This window comes from Taudactylus pleione, unplaced genomic scaffold (assembly GCF_031769625.1).
Source record: "Taudactylus pleione unplaced genomic scaffold, aTauple2 ptg000176l, whole genome shotgun sequence".
NCBI classification, from domain to species: Eukaryota; Metazoa; Chordata; class Amphibia; order Anura; family Myobatrachidae; genus Taudactylus; species Taudactylus pleione.
Genome location: NW_028284578.1, coordinates 3765380 through 3789734, shown reverse-complemented (window position 1 = coordinate 3789734; position 24355 = coordinate 3765380). Strand labels below are relative to the sequence as shown.

General features: G+C 40.5%; 1 protein-coding gene across 8 annotated transcripts in view; it reads left to right on the top strand.

Annotated features, from left to right (window-relative positions):
• The window catches only part of GRIA1 (glutamate ionotropic receptor AMPA type subunit 1), a 333609-nt gene that overhangs the window by 4357 nt on the left and 304897 nt on the right, over positions 1-24355 (top strand). For all 8 annotated transcript variants that reach the window (XM_088475695.1, XM_088475691.1, XM_088475690.1 and 5 more), the window contains exon 2: positions 7759-7896. In XM_088475695.1, coding sequence (XP_088331821.1) covers positions 7759-7896 — 138 coding nt within the window. The remainder of the gene's footprint in view (positions 1-7758; positions 7897-24355) is intronic.

Genomic DNA, 24355 nt, shown 5'->3' with positions numbered 1-24355 from the left:
ATTATAATATGTAACATACTATCATTATATGTAAAATATGATGCATCATGAAAAGTATAATGGAGGAGAGATTGTATTAAACAAAGTACCAGTTACTGATCCATTTTATATAGAATTTTCCCCATGGGTAAATGTTATATACTAATTTAATCATAGCTCCTTGTATCTACCAAATTTTAAAGTCTCAAGTGTGCCCAAAGTAGATCACTCACTTAAACAGAGTGGAGGCAGCCATGTTGTGGGCTGAACTATTATTCACAAGAAAGCAGCCTATTAATTGGCTAGGGACAAGTGACATCACCATTTCCCAGTGAATTGATAGGCTGAAAATTGGTTCATCCCATAAAATGGCTGCCTCTCCTCTGAGATGGGTCCACTTTTAGTTTCACATTGGTTGCCAATTGCAAAAAAGGGACTTCAATGAACCTCAACTGTGTTCCCTGGTGTAAAACACTGGCTGCACTGTTTTCTCCTCATTTACTTGGTGGTGACACACTGTGACATCACCCAGTCCCTTAGGGCAACACAAAAACATGAGATTCCCAGCATCCTGGATTTATAGTGGCTTCATTTTGAAGCAAACAACATCTGAATTACAATTTCAAATCTTGTTTTTCTTCCTGGAGTTGTCAGCTGTGTTGATTTTTTTTTCCTCCCTTTTCTGCTTTGTTGCCTTCGGGCCTTTGGGAAGTGTTCTCTAATGTATGCGGGGCTTGTGCATTAATAGGGTGACTGCAGTAATCACTGGTAATAACCCTTTCAGTGTAAGACAAATGAACAATGATTGCTACAGCCATGTCTCTACAGGGGTGATATGCTAGTACATACAGTACAAGAATCTTTTGCCACCTATTATATTGTAAACCTGATTCAGATCTGTACGAGAAACCTTTATGAAAAATAATAGCACCAGATCTCAGCCCTGCAAGACATCCTGAAAGCAGGACCGGTGGGAGGCCTAGGGAAACTCTAGTCACTACTCTCTTCAGAAGCAGCACCTCCAACTCTGCTACTTCTTACCTTGGTAGGTGGGAGGTGTATCATTGGATTGGAAGCATGACGCCCAATTGGTACATCATAGTCAAGTGCCGCACTTTACAAGCAACAGGCTGCTGGCTGCTTCTTCCTCTTCTTCTTCATGTCAGTGGCCAGTGTTCCATATGTAGAGCCGCAGGAACATTAAAACCCCTATATGAGTGATATTGTTTATGAAACTCCACTAAGAAAACAAAACTGGTCTGTTCTTTGAAATGTTGGAAAGTTATATTAATAATTAATATCCCCTCTACCAAATCAGATATTTCAATGTCTGAGAAATACTAACTGGTATGGGCTTTGTGCTCGAGATGGGGACACTCCAATTTAATCAGCACAGACTATATGGGAGTAAAGGAAAAAAACTGAGCAAGTAAATTTGCACCTTGGAAAAACCATGTCACATTGCAGGTGGGGCAGAGACTACATATACATTGAGCTGTAGATGTGAGAAGGGTGTGTCCAAGCTGAAATCTAAATCATAGTGTAAAACAGTGCCTTGCATTTTTGGGCTACATGCAAAGGCAGTCAGTATTTACCCTGCAAGGAAAAAGAAAATAATGGGTTTGCACCCCTTGTTTTGCAACATGGTTTGTCCAGATGCAGTTACCTGCTTTTTTTCCTTTGCCCTTAATTCAGAATCAAACGCTATATGTTTTGGAATTTGGCCTCAAATTCCTCTGGGTGTGTCCAGAGCCATTGAGAGATTAATGGGACCTAGGTACTGGGGAGTTTGGCCAAATCCGAGAGGTGTGACCATGCTTACTTTAAAAGAAAAAATAGAATCTGAAAGATACTATAGCGGCACTGATCACTGCAAAGGGTGACATTTCACCCCATAAGCAGCTGGCCAGGGCTAATTCAACAGGCCCCGGCACTGGAGTCATTAGGGGGTGCAGGCCACATCAGGTGACACCATCTGGGAGGTGACACCAAAATAGCAGAGCTGCTCTGCTATATTGGTGTCACCCATCTGATGGTGTCACCAAGCAGTCACACTGCAAGGAGAGGCTGTGGACTGCCCCCAGCAGCTGCCGGAGCACTGGGTAAGCCCACTGTGTGCCAAGAATGGAGGGCGTGACATGAAGTCACGCCCCCAAAATTGTCACACATAAGGAGGCGTGGCTTCGCAGAGCCACACTGGATGTCACCAATGTAAGTGACACCGCTGGGCCCGGGCACTGGTAATCAGTACCCACTACCTCCTCACCCTCTTGACTCCCTTGAGGGTGACTTTCTAATTTATTCTATCTGTAGCTTACATTACTGTATTATTAAAATAGTAATATAATACTAAAACCTTATATTATGTATATCATAAACAGTACCGTGCTATGTCCTCTAAAATGTATTGCACTATTTTGTAATATGTAATACAGTTTATATTTTCTATTTGTTCCAATAAAATATAAAGTAAAATATAAAGATTACATGAGGCCATGTCCCTTTTTCGGGTGCGTTTTGTCCCCATTTGAAAAAATTGGGGGGCGCCAATGCTCTTTCTGGCACAGGGCACCAAAAAGCCTAGTTAAGGCTCTGAAGTTTGGTCCCGGTAGCTAACGCTTATAGTAGCCTATGAGATACTGTTCTGCAATTTTTTTCGGAGAAGGATCCCACTAGTGCAATCCAACTGCCGCGCTTGCGCATTTAGCTTTCCGGGGCCGAAACCAAAAGTAAAGCGATAGCATAAGTTGTCACTTTGCTTTCTACAGTCAGTAATTCTTCACCGGGACAGGCTCTTATTGGAGCATGTGTCCCGGCAAGAGGCATTTGGTAAAATCTACATTTTTATCATTTCTTATTGCTGTGATATGCAACAGTAACAAATGAAAACATTTAGGGGCATATATATTAATAGTGTGACAATAAAAAGTCCCCTAAATGTTTAAACTATTCATACTATTTAAGGTACAGGTAACTATTGCAAATATGGTATACATAATAAAACCAAAGTGTTTATTTAGCAATTGTAAAATGTTATTATATATAAGAATTCTTATATTAACTGAATACATGCTGCCGTGATTTGCGCAGTTATATATCAGTCTTGTTTTGATCATCTGGAAGGCTAGTTTTTAGAACATAATAAAATAAAATCTCACAAGCCAGAAATATTTACGTCACTGTGTACTGAATGTGTTCTGCTGCAGAAATATACCAACAGCATTCAGAAATAATTGAGATATGTAGGCGGTTTCCTCCAATATAAATGAATGCTGTATATGAAACCTAGTCTGAAGAGTTAGGCAGTGGGGGAAACGGAAAACCTAAAAGGTCAAGAGAATTATATTATTTTTTGTTGTTGTTTGTTTGTTTGTTTTAGTGTTTTTGGTTCTTTTCATGCATGTTCTGGTCATTAACAGATGTGAAACTATGGAAACACCTCCAGCATGTATAAGTATACCTACTGTAAGCTTACATTTCTGGATATAGTTGACATAAGTTCTGAAAGTTTTCTTTATCTATCTACAGCATCTCTCTCTCTCTCCCTCTGTCTCTCTCCCTCTGTCTCTCTCCCTCTGTCTCTCTCCCTCTGTCTCTCTTTCTCCCTCTCTCCCCCTTTCTGTCTATTGGTTTAAGACAGGAGAGAGCCTGTGTGCAGCCTTCGTGTGGGCCCTCTCCTATCCGGCATGCGCAGGTCAGGGATGTGCGCTGTGGGTCCCCCCCTGGACCCAGTGTGCACAGCACATCCTGCACCCATTCTAAATATGCCACTGCTCCACACTCTCCTCAAACTGCAGGTTTTTGTGATGTGCAACCTGTAATCACGATAAATGATGTCAGACCTTTTTCCACCTTTAATGTGACCTTACAAAACGCAAGTGAAATACAAAACCTTCCTTACCCTGGCTGCATCAGCGTGCACGCCCTTTCATTATGAGGCTGTAGCTATGTTCATAGATAACCAATCATATAAATAATCATGTTCTAAAGTAATTAGCATATAACAGCTAGCAATGAAAATGATTGTGAGTAACCCCAAATACAGATCAGTTGTTACATCCTACCTGACAGCCATGGTCTGCAAGGAGCTTTCAGAACATGCCTGGGGTCTCATTATTGAACGTACAGTACCAATCAACAGAGGGGTATATACAAATTTAAAATACATCACATGTACCATGGGGCACTGGGAAAACTATCATCAATAAAATGTGACACAACAGGGACATTGTCAAGATCAGGACATCCCTCCAAAGGTGACGACAGAACAAGCAGAAACCTCATCCAAGAAGTTATCCAGAAGCATCTGCAATATTAAAGGAGGAACTAGTCACTCCCTGCATATCACAAGCATCTCCTCTATGGTACACGTCTGGGTTATGGGTACGGCGGCAATACTGATGCGATTCATAAAAGAACATCCACATTTTTCTAGACTTAATTCTAAAAAATATATTTTCCGCAATGATAACACAGCTCATTATTCAAAGAGCACCATACCTACTGTGACGTATGGTGGTGGCAGCATCATTCTTAGTGGCTGCTCCAATTTCAGCTGGGACAAGGGCTCTAGTCAAGACAGAGAGCATAATGATTATTTACAAAGATCAAGATATTTTGGATTTTCAACTGCTGGACTTAGAGAGCTGAAGTGAATGAGGAACTTCAACGTCCAACATGGTAACAATCCAAAGCACACACCTAACTCTTCCGTGGCTTCAGAAAAGGAAGATCAAAGTCTTGCAATTGCCCAATCAGAGTCCAGACCTCAACCCCATTGAATACATGTGGACATGAACCTGAATAGGGCTGTGCACAGGAGATCCCCGGACACTATGATGGACCTGGAATCTTTTTGCAGGAAAGAATGACGATCCCAGTACATGAGCTTACTTTTAAAAAAGATTCACTGCTATAATAAATGCAAAAGGTGCTTTGACAAAGTATTAGTTTAGGGGTGTTAAACCATGGCATTGTAGGTTTTTTATTTTCACTTTGTTTTCCTAAAAATTTTGGAAAAGCATCTGACATGGTTAGAGATGTGCAGGTCCGGATCCTAGAGAACCGACAACAATCAAATCTAGGGGTTCAAAGTCAAACCGAGTCCAAGTTCAGAATCACTTTGGGGTTCAGAGTCGAACCAAGTTCCAGCTCGGTTTCATGGACAGCTCGGAATTCAGATCTATCTATCTATCTATCTATCTATCTATCTATCTATCTATCTAAAAGTGCTTTTTATAGTTAGAGAAAAGTTTCCATTATAGCCTGAAAGAAGCGTCTTTAGATGATAGAAGTCTGAGACAAATGGCTAAACATATATTACAGAGAGATATGTAGAATTATATAGATAATGATCTGGTTTTATGTTCCCATACGTTCTCTGCTTGTCAGTGCAGTGATCCACCATCCGCTGTGACCATGTGGGAGCGCAGGGAGCAGATGCAGAAATGTCTCAGCAGTCATCACTCTATGTGACATACACTGTGATAAGCAGAAAGGACCATAAATACTAAAAAAAAATTCTTTATAGTAGTTTGATAACAAAATAAATTTGAATACTGTCCTATAAAAGGATTTTAATTGTGTTTGCATGCCCGTACCCTTTCCAATTTTTGCGCAAGATTGTCAGGCTTAATCAGCTTCTGTCTAAAAACAAAATATATAAGCAGATGAGTCTAGGCAGTAATTAGCACAAACCCATTGGGTCACTAATTGATCATTTGTTTCCTCTTTGTGATCCACGGTTCTCATAATGAAGCACACTCCTCAAAAAGCAATGCATGTATGGGCTGATGCGCAGTGAGTACGATGCCAGTTTGCATGGCCCAACTTGTGTGAAATCTCTCTGCGCATGCTCAGAGTAGTGTGTGAGCGTTGTGTGCCGATTCACAAGTTCCAATCACTTCCCCATGGCTACAGTGGCCTTGCTTAAATGGGCATTAGCGGGATGTGTCGTTCTAATGGAGCATGTATCCATGTGCAAATGTGAGCACATTCAGACCTGAACATAGACGGATTAATGTCTGGGAAAGCCGGTCAGGGCAGGAGCAAATAACAGTTGTGATGATGGTGGTCACCTCAAATTGCTTGTGATTGGCTTTTTGCGAATGCTCCATTGACTGATTGGTGCTAAAGGCTTTGCCGACATCCTGACTGCTCCCTCTGGGAGGGGGCAGCCAGGTTGGACAAGCAGAGTGGGTGGTGTGGTAGAGGGGGCATGGCCGGGAATACTACCTGACAATGGGGGCGTAGACACAGAATTGCATCATTTTGGTCCCGCCCTCGCTACACAATGGCGAGGTTTTAGGCATTGTGTAGCAGGGGGCGGTACCAAAACGATTACATGTCCACGCCCCCGCAACACAATGCTGAGATTTTCAGCATTGTGAAGCAGAAGATGGGGGCCATGATGACGCGATTCAGTGCGAGTCGCGTCACCACCCCTCCCCCCTTCCCCCCTGGGCTGGATGGGTCGGTGCCGTCAGGAGGCTTGTTTTTTTTTTGCCGCCAGGAGGCTTGCCTGCCTTTCCGGGGGGCCGGGAGTGGCACCCGATTTTCGGGAGGCTCCCGGCTGAATCATGAGGATACGCAAGTATGTGCTAAATTCTGCAGTTAAACATAGAGTATACTTTTGAGAGTGTGCTTAAGCAATTTTAGTTATTGGGAGATCTGTGTGCGTATACAAGAATAGAAGTTGCTTCTGCTGTGTTAGAGAGGTTTTAACAGTTTAAACATTGCAAAGGGGCCCATTTGTCAATGAGTTTTATCATACACAACACGAGTTTTAAAACTTGAACATATGATAAATGGTGCTTAAGCCAATCAGATCCCAACTGTTATTTATCAAACAGATGACAGTTAGGAGCTGATTGGCTGGAGCATCATTATCATATGCAAAAAGTTTCAAAACTCATCCCGAATGATAAATGGTCTCCCTAGTGCCAAATGAATGTGATGCACCTAAAGGAAATGTTTAAAACATGATCACAAGTGGGTCGTAAATGCCTGTCACATGTACTTAGTGTACAGAGACCGCATACGCTGCTGCTGCAGATTGAAACGCGTCTTGATCACAGTGTATGGAAAAAATATCCACTTTCTCACACCCAGTTTGCCACCTAATCTGCATCAGCCCCTCAGTGTGAAAGTGAGGTTCCACCCGACATGGGCAAGAGAAATTCAGTGCGCATAAGTAACTTGTATCGCTGGACAAGGAACACAGGGTCTAATTCAGAGATGGGGGGTAATGCGATCGCAGCTGCGATTTCGTACAGAATGCAGCAGAGAAAATATGCTAATGGTCTCAAAGATCACCTGGGCATGGGGACGCCCACTGCTGCCTTCTTATCTGTGTACAACATCGCTTGCCTGTGTAAATATCAGTAACATCAATGCACATCAAGCGGCATTCGTGCCCTTGTGGCAGGTCTGACCAGCCGCAGACTCGGCAGCTCTCCTGCTGCATATGCAATCGCAGTGGCTAATTTATGCACGCCCATGAAATGGCGTCCAAACGGAAGACACGCCAGCGATTTTCTGACAACCCCATTACCACCCCCAAATGCTGACAACCTGTCACTCACTTTCAGATGGATTATTCTGTGCGCCCGTAACTGCAATGCAACACTGCGCAATGTGCATACATAATTCCAAACAATCGCGTGATCTGCGTAAATATCTGCATTGCGTGAATCTCTGAATCAGGCCAACAGTTCTACAATGACCAAGTATAAACGAGTTCCTTTGCTATGGGCTCATTTTATATTTTTGTCTTCGCAGGGGGCCTCTTCCCAAACCAGCAATCGCAGGAACATGCCGCCTTTCGCTTTGCGCTATCTCAATTGGTGGAGCCCCCGAAACTGCTGCCGCAAATTGATATTGTGAACATCAGTGACAGCTTTGAAATGACCTACACATGTAAGTGTTGCGATAAAAGTATTATTTCCATCTTGTACTGTTAAGTTCTTTTTTTTTTTTTTCGTTTTCGGTAGCCATATATTGGCAGCTCTTGTACAGAAGAGGTGCAAATCCTTTTAGCTGTTTGCTGTAGCAGAACACAAGACGCTTATCTTAATTAAAAAGTATTTACTAAAAGTCTCTTGGCTGAAAAGATAATGAGAGCGAAGCAGAAAAGTGCACTGTGGTTATCCATAGAAAAAGACTAATTAATGTTAAAGGTTGAAAAAAATACCATGGATTTTTTTTTGTAATAATTTTTTTTTTTCCGTTTAAAATTGTTGTTGGTCTCTGATGCATTTGAATGTAATATTTTTCCTTTTACACTGTGGGACATCAATTTCTGTAATTAAATAACATAAAATCTTGAAAATAAATAAATGAAGTGTAGCAAAGACTGGGACAATTCTGGGAAAACTGGGATCGGAACTCACTCAGTCACTAATGAATGTTTCCATATCTTATGTGGTAGTCAATGCAATGACCTGCTATCCGCTGCACTGTTAGGGCCTGATTCAGAGCTGAACGCTCTGACCAGAGCGCTCGCTCTGAATCAGGGCTGTCCCAGCTAAATTTGGAGCGGCCTCCTGGCCGCTCGCATAGCTGTGGGTGACCACCCACAGCTTATGTGAGCGGCCAAAAAGATGGTCGCGATGGTCAAGACCATCGCGACTATCGGGCTTGCGACGAGACCCTGCGGTAGGGTCTCTCTGCTGCAAGCCCAGGAGTGATTTTGGCTCTATCAGAGCCAAAATCACTCTCACTGACATCACTAGTGATGTCAGTGGGGTCGGACTCAGACGGTAGGTGTTCCCATGGGAATGCCTACGTCTGGCAGCCATGCCCCCGGAACGCCCACCAAAGGGGGCGTGCTGTCACTCACCATCGACAGCATGCCCCATTTGGTGTGAGACCCCGAGCGACGTATTCCTCGTCGCTCGCCGGGTCTCACGCATGCGCATGACGGAGCTCCCTCCGTCGTGCGCATGCGCATTCTCCCAACATCGACCCGCTAGCGAGCAACCTTCGCTCGCAAGCGGGTCTGAATGACCCCCTTAGTTCCCTTAGTTCCATTGTAATATGATCAACTAGTGAATTGTATACAGATTGGTGAATATAATGCAAGAACTTAGTAGTACAGGTTGAGTCTCCCATATCCAAATATTCCGAAATACGGAATATTCCGAAATACGGAATATTTTTAGCTTGACTGAGATAGTGAAACCTTTGATTTTTGATGGTTCAAAGTAGGGGTGAGCGGGTTTGGTTTTACTCGGATTTACTCGGATCTTTAAACGGCATTTTATTGGCTATCGCCTATCATGTGTTTTGGATAGCCAATATAATAAATCCGAATTTGCGGTAAAGTGGCAATAAGAACCGAGTAAATCCGAGTAAAACCGAACCCGCTCACCCCTAGTTCAAAGTACACAAACTTTGTTAAAGGCACAAAATTATTAAAAATAAAGTATAAAATCACCTATAGGCTGTGTGTATAATGTGTATATGAAACATAAATACATTTTATGTATGTACACAAACTTTGTTTGAGGTACAAAATTATTGAAAATATTGTATAAAATTACCTTCAGGCTGTGTGTATAAGGTGTATATGAATCATAAATGCATTCTGTGTTTAGATTTGGGCCCTATTCCTAAGACATTTCAATATGGTATGTAAATATTCCAAAATACGGAATATTCTGATATCCAAAATACCCTTGGTCCCAAGCATTTTGGATATGGGAGACTCAACCTGCAGTTACATATGCTTGCTTTATACCTGATGTATATATGTCTGTCCAACATGAGGTGTCTCCCCTACCTTTGTTGTCAGTTGTTGTCCCAGTAGATCAAAGTATGTCTAACTTGCATTGCTCTGGGAGAGTGTAAAATCCAGTTTAGGCAATGGGCTTGCAGTCTTCTAGTTAACAAAAATGCTCTGTAAAGACTTGTGGATTCACACCCAGAATTATGACCAGCAATGTGTATGTGGCTTTCTGTGTTAGTTTTTCTCTTCCCTGCATGTCAGACTATCTTTTGCCAATAAGGACTGTATGAAATGAATTTTGTTTATAAGGTGGAAACATTGTTAGCCTTTATTTTATGTCACATTATTTAAGTTACAGCAGAATGTCAATTCAAGAGTGAATTGTTCAATTTGGCTTTATTGTTCATAGTTGAAAATTTTACATTATATTGCCTGTCTGCATTGAGGTAATCAAATATTTATTCTTAAGAAAACATCGCTTAGGGCTATCATTTCTCCATGTAGCTGTCTTATTACAGTTTGTAGTAGTTACAAAGAAAATGACACAAAAAAACTTACAGGATAGATGTTTTGTTAAAACAAAAAAGAGATGCTCAATATTGAAAGTTTCTTATTCTAGGAATGTTCTAATATCTCTCAATAAAATAAAATACTACTAAAGTTTGTCTTATGGTGCATACACACGGTCAGATTTTTCCTTCAGATCTGAACAATAACGATTTAAAAAGCGTTCAGTCATCATATCTGAAGGAAAATCTGACTATTATATCTGACATATCTGTCAGATGAACGATTTGAACGATGCGCGTTCCCGATGGTCAGATAACGATATCTGACATCTGATGTGTTTGCAGTCAGACTTTGACGATTTCCATTAATTTTAATGCAGTCAAAAATCGTTCAAATCTTTGGTAAAAATCGTTCAAATCGTTCATCTGACAGATCTGACAAATCTGACTGTGTGTATGCTCCATTAACATAATTGACAGATACAGAATATCAGATATAGAATAATCCTAACCCTTAAATAGCCTTAATAATAGCTCAAGCCTTAAATGTGTGACATTCCCAATCTTATAATCTACATCTAACGGGATTCAAAGCCCAAATCCTAACTGTAAACACTAGCGACAGCAATTTAATTTAAATATAATAATAATTACAACAACAGTAATAATAATAATAATAATAATAATAATAATAATAATAATAATAATAATAATGCAATGTCTTAACTGAGCTTTGCTTTTACCTGTCTTTATTGTAATATACAGTATAATTTAGTAATAGAAACTTAAAGAAAATAAAGTTGGTGCTCTTATGAAGCCTTAATACATGCTGGGTTGAACATATTACTGTGGCCTAACCATCCCTATCAGTGTGCTTTGTTTGATACAGTCATTATTGTCTGTGCACACCCCCCCCCCCCTCCGCCAAAAAGGCTGAAACCTATAGCAACCCATAGTTGTAAACATCCATCTGGTGCCATTTGGACCAAAAACTCTAACAATGATATTCATAATATGCTATTACCCAGTAACAACTAATTATACAGAACAATAACTATCATTTTGCTAGAGTGGTTTAGAAACTGATTGTTTGACATTTATCCTTTTCACAAATTTCTACAGTATGTACTAAGCTACTGAGCACTAATCTGTGGTTCATATTCATATCTACTACCCAGGCTAGGAGCCGCTTGTATGCTCCGGTGTCCTTGTAACTATGGAAAACATATCATGTTTTGGGAGGTTTTGAGAAAGTCTTAAATGTGATAACCCCCAGAATAGTGGTCAATGCTGGTAAAATTGTATGTGCTGTTAGCAGCAGAGCTGGATTAAGACTTTGGGGTGCCTGGGAAATTAAGATGGGGGGCCCGCTATGGACTATAAAGATCATACAGTAATGTTGTCATACATTAGAGAGAAATATTACATTAAAATAAGGTGGCAAATATTAAGAGGCAGTCAGATGATTTCCATAAAAAGAATATATTATTTGACTTATACCCCAAGACAATACAAATACAGAGAGCATCCTATTAAGCACCATACAATACAGAGAGCATACTAGTAATACCATACAGTACAGAGAGCATCTGCATCTTAATGTCCATCATACAATACATAGAACAACCCAGTGACTGCTATATAAGTGACAATTATGCAATACATAGAGGATCCTAGTGATTCCCATACAATAAAGAGAGCATCCTAGTAATCGTCACAAAATACAATCTTATTGGGCACTATACATTACAGATAGCATCCCAGTGACCACTTATAGAGTACAAAGCACATTACTGGACTTCCTTTCCCTCCAGACCTTGCACTAGCAGCAATTCTACAGCTGGGCCCTCTAGCTGCAGCACTGCAAGTCAAGAGTACCCATTTTGCAAAAGGTTTTTATACTAAATTATTTCATGCACAGTGGCTAATATGTAAAATGGTTTAAAAGTAACTTCACTTGAGGGAAAATAATGTATCTATTGATCCACCACCACTCTCCTCTGAACTGAGCTACACATTCCTCAGGTTCCTACCTCCTACTCATTTTGCTTATCTGTATTATCTGGAAACTTTTATTCTAGTTAACATTCTGCTGTTAGTATATTGAGCCAGTTCTACGAGAAAGGTCATTTCCATTTATGGTAAGAATTAATTTCTGAAGTTTAGATTTGCAGTCAATATGTAGAAAGAAATTGATGGTGTGACAGATTCCCCACACAGAATATGCGTGACACTCCCCTTAGGTCGTTAGTTTTGGAATTAAGCGTCATCAAGGCAGACTTAATTGTACTAAATTTCTTAGATTAGGTTCATTTTAATATTACATTCAATCAATTCTTTTTCACTTACAATATTGTCATAAATAAATTGTACATAGAGAGACGCTAGTTTGTATTATAATAACTGAAAATCTTTTCACTATTGAACTTTGCTCACCAGACTGAAGTGGTACAAAAATAAAACTGATACATGATGCTGTCTGCCAAGTCAGTTATTTGGTTAATGCATGATTTGCTTAGTGTTTATGGCATTGATAGGCTTATACAGTATTACTTTAACACTGGGCTTAATCTGGTTATGTACAGTATATACACCACTGGGTTTATTCTGGTGATATATATACACCACTGAACTTATGCTGGTGATGTATATACACCACTGAGCTTATTCTGGTGATGTATATACAGTACAACACTGTGCTTATTCTGGCTATGTATATACAACATTTGGCTTATTCTGGTTATGTATATAAACACTGGACTTATTCTGGTGATGTATATTCAATACTGTGCTTATTCTGAATATGTATATACAACACCGGGCTTATTCTGGTGATGTATATACAACACTAGGCTTATTTTGTGATGTATATACAACACTGGTCATATTCTGTGATGTATATACAACACTGAGCTTATTCTGGTGGCATGTACAACATTGGTTTTATTATATGATGTATATACAACACTGAGCTTATTCTGGTGTCATATACTGTACATCACTGGTGTTATTCTGTAATGTATATGCAACACTGGGTTTATGCTAGTGATATATATATATATATATATATATATATATGTGTGTGTGTATACTATTCAACTCTGGTGATATATATGCAACATTGGGCTTACTCTGGTGACATATACAACAACGGTCTTATTCTGGTGATGTATATACAACACTGGGCTTATTCTGATGATGTATATACAACACTGGGTATATTCTGGTGATTTATATACACCACTGGGTGTATTCTGGTGATGTACACTGGGTTTATTCTGGTGATGTATATATACCACTGGGCTATTTATGGTCTGGTGATGTATATACAGGGCATATTCTGGTGATGTATATGCACCACTAGGCTTATTCTTGTGATGTATATACACCACTGGGCTTATTATGGTAATGTATATATACCATTGGTCTTATTCTGGTGATGTATATTCAACACTGGGCTTATTCTAGTGATGTATATACAACACCAGTCTTAAACAACACTGAGCTTATACTAGTTATTTACAAGATTGGGATTAAACTAGTGACATATACAACACATGGCTTATTCTGGTGATGTATATACAACACTGAGTTTATACTAGTGATTTATATACAACACTGAGTTTATACTAGTAGCTTATATATAACACATGGCTTATTCTGGTGATGTATATACATCACTGAGTTTATACTAGTAGCTTATATATAACACTGGGCTTATTCTTGTGATTTATAAATAACAGTGATCTTATACTAATGACATATGCAACTGGGTTTATTCTGGTTATTTATATACAACACTAAACTATTTTTATGACTAATATACAACACTGATATTATACTAGTGATGTATACACAGCAGTAAGTTTCTACCAATGACATAATATAACACTGGGCTTATACTAATTACATATACACAACACTAATCTTTTACTAGTGACATATACACAACACTAAGCTTATACTGGTGACATATAACAACACTTAGCTTATACTAATGACCTATAAATAAACACTAAATTTATACTAGTGATGGATACAACACTTAGATTATATTAATAACAAATACAACACTGAGCTTACTCTAACGAGGCATACAAAACTTATACACAACACTAAGCTTATACTAGTGACATATACAACACTGAGCTTATACTAATGATGTACACACAAAACTAAGCTTATACTAGTGACATATACAACATTGGTAAGCTTATGCTAGTAACAAATACACAACACTGAGCTTATACCAATGACATATACACAGCACTAAGCTTATACTAGTGATGAATACACAAAACTAAGCTTATGCTACAGACGGATAAACAACACTAAGCTTATACATGTGACATATACAGTACAACACTAAACCATACTTGCCTACCCTCCCAATTTGGTCGGGAACCTCCCGAAAATCGGGTGCCGCTCCCGACCTTCCGGGAAGGCAGGCAAACCTTCCGGCCCCGGCGATGTGTCCGCACCCCCTGCACCTTTAAGTACAAACCCCGGCAGCAGGGGGGCCGGTGACGCGATTCGCGCTGAATCGCGTCATCGTGGCTCCACCCCCGGCTGCACAATGCCATTAATCACGGCATTGTGAAGAAGGGGCGGAGCCACGATGACACGATCGCGCTGTCATGCCCCCATGCTCCACCCCCAACGCTGCGTCATGTGCCGGGCCCCGCCCCCTTTGGCCGCATCACGCCCCCAGCCCTGTAAGCCCGACAGCTCCCTCCCGGAAGGAGGGAGCCAAATGTCGGCAAGCATGCACTAAACTTATACTAGTGATGTAAACAACATTTAGCTTATGCTAGTGACTTATATACAACATTAAGCTTATACTAGTAATGAATACACAAAACTAAGCTTATGATACAGACAGACAAACAACACTAAGCTTATACAAGTGATATATACAGTACAACACTAAACTTATACAAGTGACATATACAGTAGAACACTAAACTTATACAAGTGACATATACAGTAGACTAAACTTATACAAGTGAGTACAACACTAAACTTATACAAGTGACATATACAGTACACTAAACTTATACAAGTGACATATACAGTACACTAAACTTATACAAGTGACATATACAGTACAACACTAAACTTATACAAGTGACATATACAGTACAACACTAAACTTATACTAGTGATGTAAACAACATTTAGCTTATACTAGTGACTTATATACAACATAGTGCTTATTATGGTGATTTGCATATAACACTGAGTTTATACTATTCTCTTATATACAACACCATGCTTATACTAACAATTTATATACAGTACAACACTGAATTTATACTAGTGACTTACTGTATATATAACATTGGGCTTACTCTGTTGAATTATATACAACACAAACCTCATTCTTATGACATATACAATGCTGAGTTTGTTCTGGTGACTAGTACACAACACAGAGCCTATTCTGGAGGCCAATGTGTAACACAGTCCACACTATGGTGGTACATATACGATAGACCCGCAATCTAAAATACAGATCCCATTTGTGCTGGTTAATATGCAATGCCATAACTCTGCTGGATTGAAGGAAATGTAATATGTCATTTTGATCACTAATTTGCAATGCAGGCCACCTTCTGATAAATAGTCTGATTTGTAACACAGAACCCCACTGTAGTGCCGTGTTTGCAGTGCATACTCCAACTCATGCTACAGCTAATCATTGTATGGTAGGAAAGGCAGAGAGGATAGTTCCGCTCAGCTGTTTGTGGAATTACAAATCCCAGCATGTCAGAGCAGCAGAAGCTTGTAAAGTCCTATAGGAGGTTAACTATGGAGTGGCGCAAGAATGAGATTCCATTTTGCAGAGAAAGATTATTGATCTACTATAAATGGATGAGGAGGGTAGATTTAAGTGTGTTCCTTGCTCTGCAAAAGGTTGCATGACCATTTCCACTCACCAACATCATTTTCTGCACCAGCTCAGAGCTGGTGAAAGCTTTCACTCTCCAATTGTACGTCATTTGTGATGCAAAGTTCTAGATGCAAGTTTCACAATAGACAATAAAAGCTTAAAACACACAAAAGTGCAAATCTAATAAAGACAGTCCATCCCAAATCCTTCTTATCCTTATGCTCATTATTTATGTATGTGTTTTATTATTCTTTATTGAATTATACAGACAATGTAACAGCAATAATGAAGATAAAGCACATCAATAGTAAATATATTTTTTCAAAGATAATAATAATCCAGGTGAAAATATTATAATAAAACATCGTAACAGAAAAAAATGTAAAGAATTTCTGAGCTTGTGTTCGTATGTATCCATAGCGGTATCTAATTAGGGGGTGAGTGTAGAAGGGAAGGGAATGGTCACATGAATTTTAGAAGTTAATGAGAGTGGTGATGAGTTTGGGTTGAGTGGAAGAATTAGTCACATGTCACTAAATGGTAACTTGGTAGGTCTTGTCTCAGAGTATAGAATGGGAGTCTGTGCAGCTTAATATTTAGTAAAAGGGGTTATTTTGACGTGTATAAGACATGAAGAATATGGCTGGTTCTACAAAGATCCATTGGGTCCAGACTGGGACTTTTAAGATTCATTTCAACCATAAATGAAACTATACACAGCAGTATTTTCTGACAAACAACTGGAAAGTTGATATTAAATACAACCTCCGACTAGCTAAGAGCACGACACACTTGAAATGCCCGATGTACCATTTTATATGTGTTTTTCTGAAAAGCTAAATTACCCCATTCCTAGGAATGCCGAACTTCAGTTGCAACCGGCTTGCTCCATGTGTTTCAATTAGCATTTTGCCATTTAATATCTTTTACATATGCACTTTCTTATTTAAAGTGTGTCAGCATTTCTGTTGGTGCTGAAGAGTATTTGATGTGCTGTACTAGCTCCCTGCATCGGTATTAGGTCCGCCGCCTCACGTCCGGCGCTATTTAATACCGATTCCCATTAGTGATGGGTCTACAGGAATGAAAGCAGAAGACAGCCCCATCACCTAGTGGAGAAGCTGTGTCCCTCATCTCGTGTGGTCCCTCTTCCTGCCTAAAGCAACTACTGGTCTATGCAAATGAGATGAGGTTCTAGATTGAGCGGTTTAGGAAAAAATAAACTGGTAGCTTTGAAGAAGATAAATAGTAATATCTTTTATAAAGTTAGTTTAGTCCCTGTAAGGTGCAATCATTTTTATTTTTATAAGTTTCTTCTTATTTTTGCAAAACACAAATTATGATGTTTAGATTGATTCTAAAACAATGGGCTTAATTTACCATAGACCTTGGCAGAATACTAGTCTATTATATATTTGAATTAGTTGCAAGACAAAAGTCTCAGAGTTTCTGTAATGTTCCTTTGTTACTGTTTATTGGACTGGGTTGTGAGATATAACTGACGCAGCTATGCATGGCTGACTTTAAATGATAAAGTCCTTTCTCTTAACACCCCCACATTGTGTTTTTTTTCCTTTCTTTCTTTTGGGTATATTTATAAATGAGAACATTACTTGTGTGCTTATGCCAAGAGCCTGAGTAATCTCACAGCCTCTTTCACTGGATAATTACAGGGTGCTTTTGGGCTCATGACAGGAGATTTGATTGGCTAGAAAGGCCAGAAGGAGCTGTTATAATGGCATGCTATTTGTGGTCTATTCTTTGCCGTGATAATATAGCATCTTACAAACCGTATGTATTTTGAATGCATCGCACATTTTCTAAAGTTGGCTTAAAGACAAATGAACACTTGTTTAGAAAGCGTTAGCTACTGGTGTACTGTAGCTTTGGTAGTACTGGATTTAGTGTTATTTGGCATTATATGATCAATAAACCTACAATGGGACTTTGGGTAAGATTGGTCAACAGTTTGACGATATCGACATTCATCATGTCTACATGGATGATGTCTTGCAAGACAAACTGTCGACAAACTGTCCCTGGTGGTCAAAAGGTGTCTTACCTTGTCCCAGCGGCTCCAGCATCTCCAGCGCTTTCTTCTGGGTCCTGACAGAAATGTGAGGATCAATTCTGGCGGCGATGTCTCAACAGTGGAAATCCGGTGAGTATTATCCCCACCACTCCACCCTACCCAAAAACCTAACCCTAGCCTTCCCCCGCAGCCTAACCATAACCCTGCCAGTTGCACCATAACTGTAGGCATCCTCAGACTGTCAACATTTCACATAGCTACAGTTCAGGTGCCGACACCATGAACATGTTGAATTCCAAGGATGTCAACATGGTGCCTGTTGACAGTTTGAACTGTGTCGACATTCTCATGGCAACATTGTGGTGTTGACATTATGAATGTGGCCATTGGTTACTGTCGACCATCTGAATGTATACCCTACAAGTAGTCTGCTAGTATAATTGTATACTTGCCTACTCACCCAGAGTTTCTGTGAGACGCCTGAATTTCAGAGAGTTCTATTGGAAGAGCAGGTCACACACATGCCTCTCACCCACTTATCTAGGGAAATGGGTGGGGCCATGGTTTAATAATGAATTTGTGTCATTGCGGTCTTCGTAATGGCATGCATAGGAGAATCATGCTACCACACCCCCTACACTTGTCATCTGGTCAGCTCCTGAAAGATCTCGTGAAGGAGGTCAAAAATCTTGCCAAATGTCTACTCATCACTGTGAGATATATATATATATATTAGGGATGTGCAGGCTCGGATAGGTTCGAGTTTGCACGTGGAGTTCGGATTTTTCCCTCCAAAAAAACGGAACTCAGAACGAGGCAAAACGTCATCTTACATGGACGAACATCATCATTCCTGGTCTTTTGTCCAGGAATGATGATGTTCGTCCATGTAAGATGACGTTTTGCCTCGTTCTGAGTTCCGTTTTTTTGGAGGGAAAAATCCGAACTCCACGTGCAAACTCGAACCTATCCGAGCCTGCACATCCCTAATATATATATATATATATATATGTAAATGTTGCTAAGCCTTGATAGAACTAGAGACATTTCTGTTGTGTTTACAGTGCCCTCAAACATTTCAGTCTGGGGAGAGAAAGACTCTTTAGATATTATTACTGACAGGAAGTCTGCAGTGTGCAATACTTCCCCCATGAACACTACTTCATCTCTTTTATATATAAACCAACTTGAAATTGAGGGACAAGCACCCATGATGTATGTACTCCTGTGGAGATATAATAGAGGCTGCACAGTTTAGTAACTATGCAACTGCTATGCTATGAACCCTTCTCCGGCACTAATGCACACACCCTGCTGCCCATCTGGCCACAGATGGAAATGTCACAGTTGGTGTAGGGCAAGACAGGAATCATTTTTTAAATATATTTTAGGCATGGTGCTACAAAAGAAGTGAAAAAAATTAATGTATGTATATTTGTCTGACAAACATGTACGTATAGGGGCTGATACAAAGCAAGTCACTGTAATTACATTGCTTGCACATATAAACATGCGTGACTTTTACTGTATGCTTAGCGTATGCATATCTGCTGCCACTTATCCATGCACTTGGTGTCATAGGAGTTACCATTATCAGTGCTCACTTGTGCCAGCTGTATCCAGCGCCAAGTGGAGATCATGTGACTAAGTTGTGTACTACTCTTCCTGTAGATGTGTGCAGCCGGCTACAGGAGCAGGCTCAGTGATGATCCATCTGTACAACTAACGCGGCCCCATAAGCCGTCATCTACTTGTGCACAAGATGGTTTGGCGATCACTGACCTAGAGGTGCCAGGTTGAACATTTAACACAATTGAACATGTCTTATACTGTATAAACTGAATATATATTTTCATAAAACTTAGATTGTGACTCTCAGGGAGTTTAAATCAAATTGGCAATTTATTGCAGACTATTAGCTTCACCTTGGTTTAATATTGTAATTGTAATGCAACAGCTACTTAATAGGGATGTAGTCAGGATCCCGACCGTCAGAATGCCGGCAGTCACAACACCGACAGCGGCATCCCGGCGGTCACAATCCCGACAGATTCTGACGGTAAGTATTAGGGTTAGGTTAGGCTGGTGGAGGGAGGGGGGTTAGGATTAGGTGGTTAGGGTTAGGCTGCGGCAGGGGTGGTTAGGGATAGGCTGCGGATAAGGGTTAAGTTATTGGTTAAAATATTTACCATATCCATCGGAATTTGACCGTCGGATTGCCACTATCGGTATTCTGACCGCCGGGAACGGTACCCAATCAATTTAATATGTTTGACATTATTCAGGTAGATCTATATAGGAGCCTGTATTACCTTGGGTGCTTTTATTTTATCGCATATTGTTCATCCTGAATATGTCTTGCACTGTCTCTGTTAGTATCTTGTGATGTGAGTCTGATTGGAGTTATTGTTTTCATTTCCCTTGCCTCACTAAACCTAAACTCTGTAATCTCTATGCATAATCTGCAATACAGAAACGAGATTACTCGGAAAGGCAGGGGAGGGGAGTGGAAGAGATATATCAAGAAGAAAATAACATTTTCACAAAATAAATATCTATCAATTTATTGCCAGTGGATACAGGAAATGTAATCTTTCTGGAATATGTAATGGAAATGCTGAGTTTAAATCTGTTTTTATTTTTATATTGTTAAATTGTAACACCATGAGGTGGAAAAGCCACAGGTTTAGGCTTGAATAGCTCAATTTAAACAACAATATGTCAGTAATTTGGGATTTTACAGATCTCTAAATGCTGGCTCGCTCTGTCCTAACGTTATAGTGGTGGATAATTTATATGGCAATAGAAGTGTGCATTAAATGTATTGGTTTATAATAATAATAATAATAATAATGAGTTTACTATTTAAATTATGATACAGGACCTACACTGTTACATTCCTGGTTCTATCTGGGAAATAGCTGAGCTTTATTTTTAAATAAAAGCAAAAATATAATTTATACACAAATTAGAGACTTAGGGATATATTTACTAAAATGCGGGTTTTTAGAAGTGGAGATGTTGCCCATAGCAACCAATCACATTCTAGCTATTATCTTCTAGAAGGTGCTGGATAAATGTTAAGTAGAATCTTATTTGGTTGCTTGCTATAGGCAACATCTCCACTTCTAGAAACCTGCACTTTAGTAAATATACCCCTTACAGTACTAGTAGATGTATTAAGCAGTGAAAAGAGTAGAGAAATGGACCAGTGGAGAAGCTGCCAATATCAACCAATCAGCTTCTACCTATTATTTAAAAAAATGTACTTGATAAATGCTACCTCAAAGCTGATTGGTTGCTAAGGGTAACTCTCCACTGGTCCACTTCTCCACTCTTTTGCCTGCTTGATACACCAACGCCTGTGTGAGCTATTCGTCTCTTCTCACTCAAATGAGAGCACCAACATTTTTCAGTCCTCCTCCTTGTTAGACCTCAAAATGGTCGGTACAGGATCAGAATGTTGGTCCCTACTATATAAAAATCATGTCCTTTATATCAATGTCCTGGGGGTTAGATTTATTAATAAGCAATCATACACAGCAATACAGTATGAAGCACACCTGTGATTTACTAACGAAGACCATCAGTGAAATGATCTGCATACAAAAAGAAGCCCCCTGCCATAGCATTTAACAGCCTTTACCCTGTGGCTCAGCATTCAGGCTTCTTTGGGCAATGACTTAAGGCTCATACACACGGGACAATGTGCTGTATGAACGATATTGGTGAAGGATTTCCCTTGAACTTTCTGTAGTGCAGGACAAACGATATTGGGTGTACACACTGAAAGAGATCCTTAAAGATATAATTTAGTGAAGTCATCCTGCCACATCTCTGAACAGGCAAATCTTGAAGATATTGGCCTGCATGTACGGACGACAAAAGACATCGTTAACAACCCGCAGGAGCGCACATTGTTGGTCGTTCACTGCATACACACTAAACGATATGAATGATATATCATTGAACAATATCGTTATCGTCCATATCGTTCATAGAAATTGTCTAGTGTGTATGTGGCTTTAGGGTCTAAGGGCCTGATTCAGACCCACTCACGAGCGGCTGTCCGCTCGCAAGTGGGTCGATGGTGTGCACTGCGCATGCGCACGATGGAGGGGGCTCCGTCGTGTGCATGCGCGAGACGCGACGAGCGAAGGACTTTCCTTCGCTCGTTGTGTCTGATCAAAGGGGGCATGCTGTCGATGTTGATTGACAGCATGCCCCCTTTGGTGGGCGTGCCGGGGGCGTGCCTGCCAGACGGAGGCGTTCCCAAGGGAACGCCTACCGTCAGAAGCCGGCCCCACTGACATCACTAGTGATGTCAGTGGGAGTGATTTTGGCTCTGATAGAGTCTTGCGGTTGAGAAACTCAACCGCAGGCTACTGCTCGCACTGGCCATCGCGACCATCATCCTGCACACTCGTATAGGCTGTGGGTGGTGACCCACAGCTATACGAGCATCCAGGAGGACGCTCCATATTTATGGAGGTGGGCCCTGATTCAGAGCGAGCGCTCTGGTCAGAGCGTCCGGCTCTGAATCAGGGCCTAAGGTCCGTATTCAATTAGTTTTGCATCTGCGAGAAAGTTTTGCCTTCCTGACTTTTCGCCGCCTTCACGTGTTTTGGATGCGAAAACTATTATGCGCGCTCCTGATTTACTCCGTATTCATTTGCCAAACAGGCTAAAACGGGACCCGGCGAATGTGAACCGGCGGAAAGTGCAGGTTGAATTGGGGGAATCACTCTGTACCCCTGAAAAAGATGGGTAGTTTAGTGTTAGTCCTAATTGAACTAGTTAGGGTACTTAAGTGGTTGTAATTTTTTGGATCAAATAACTAGTTCCATCAAATTTGGTGTGCTTGAAATTGGGTACTAGCATATATTTATGTCTCTAAAGTTAAGTTTTAGAAAAAAATTAATTTCTCCATCATACAAGCACCTGCAATCCTAAAAACACTTGGCCCCTTCTTAGAGCACCCCCAGAAGCTTATTTCACTAGTTTTTGAAGTTGTCCCCCCACTTTATTCATTTTCGCCCCAAATTTCAAAGGCGTTTTTTGGGGTGTTCCTGGAATTTTTTATTTCTTTTTATGGGTGACTTGTCCTTTGGGGGGTGTACCAAGGGTTCTGAGTGGTTTCCCAGCATCTGCACCCCAAAATATAGATTTTGCACTTCTTTCCTCCTATTCTGTGGAGAAAAAGTTTCACCTATTTCAGGGCACTGATTTTTCGCATTGGCAAAAACAGACTACAATTGAATACGGAGATAAATTTTCAGGCCAAATTTTCGCCAAAAACCATGCAAAAACAGGTCAGAGATGGGTGCAATACTGTTTACGCGGTTGAGCGATTAACGGTGGTCTGCGCATGCGTCTAATTCGCACTGTGCATGCGTCACATTTCTTTACCGTTGTCACTCGCAGTGAGGATTTATTTGCTAAGTGATTGACAAGTAGGGCGGCAACTATGGCGATGAAAGCGCAGGCTTGTAGCAACTGTTTTCGGAGCATGTTTCTGCCTGTGACTGCGGTCCCATATGCAGTCAAAATGGCTCTGGCGTCCCAGTTCCGGCGGACATTCTGCATGACCATAGGGTTACCCAGAAGTCCAATAATCGACTTATCTGCAATCGATGATGCATTTGTGTACGCAGTCACTTGTATTTGCCAAGCAGCTGGTGTGCTTTTGTATTCAAATCTTGATGGTTGCGACATTTGCATATTTTCGCACAGAGGCATTAGTGTACATCTCTAAATTAAGCCCAATGTAGGCCTCTAAAATGGCTTCGCACAGCCAGTAGAAAAGAATGTGTTATCACAGTACAGATTATGCTGATAGCATTTATAAGTGAGCTACATGGCTTTCAGCATTACGGTACACTGTACTAATTTACTGTTCAGTGCAAGTTATGGCAGGTCAGTTATAACATGTATATGAGTGATAGGCAACCTGATGCACTTCAGTGATTGATGGGCGAGGAGGTAGTTGAAATGCCGGCTGTCGGGACACTGGCTGCTCAGAATGCCGGCTCTGGAATCCTGACAACAGTCAGAATCCCAGCTTCGGCATCCCGAAAACCGGCGTCCTAGTGGTAAGTAGTGGGGCTGGGGGAGGTTAGGGTTAGGAGTTAGAGTTAGGCACTAGGTGGGAGGGTTAGGCTCTGAGGGGGAGAATTAGGTTTAGGCACTAGGGGGAGGTTAGATTTAGGGTGCGG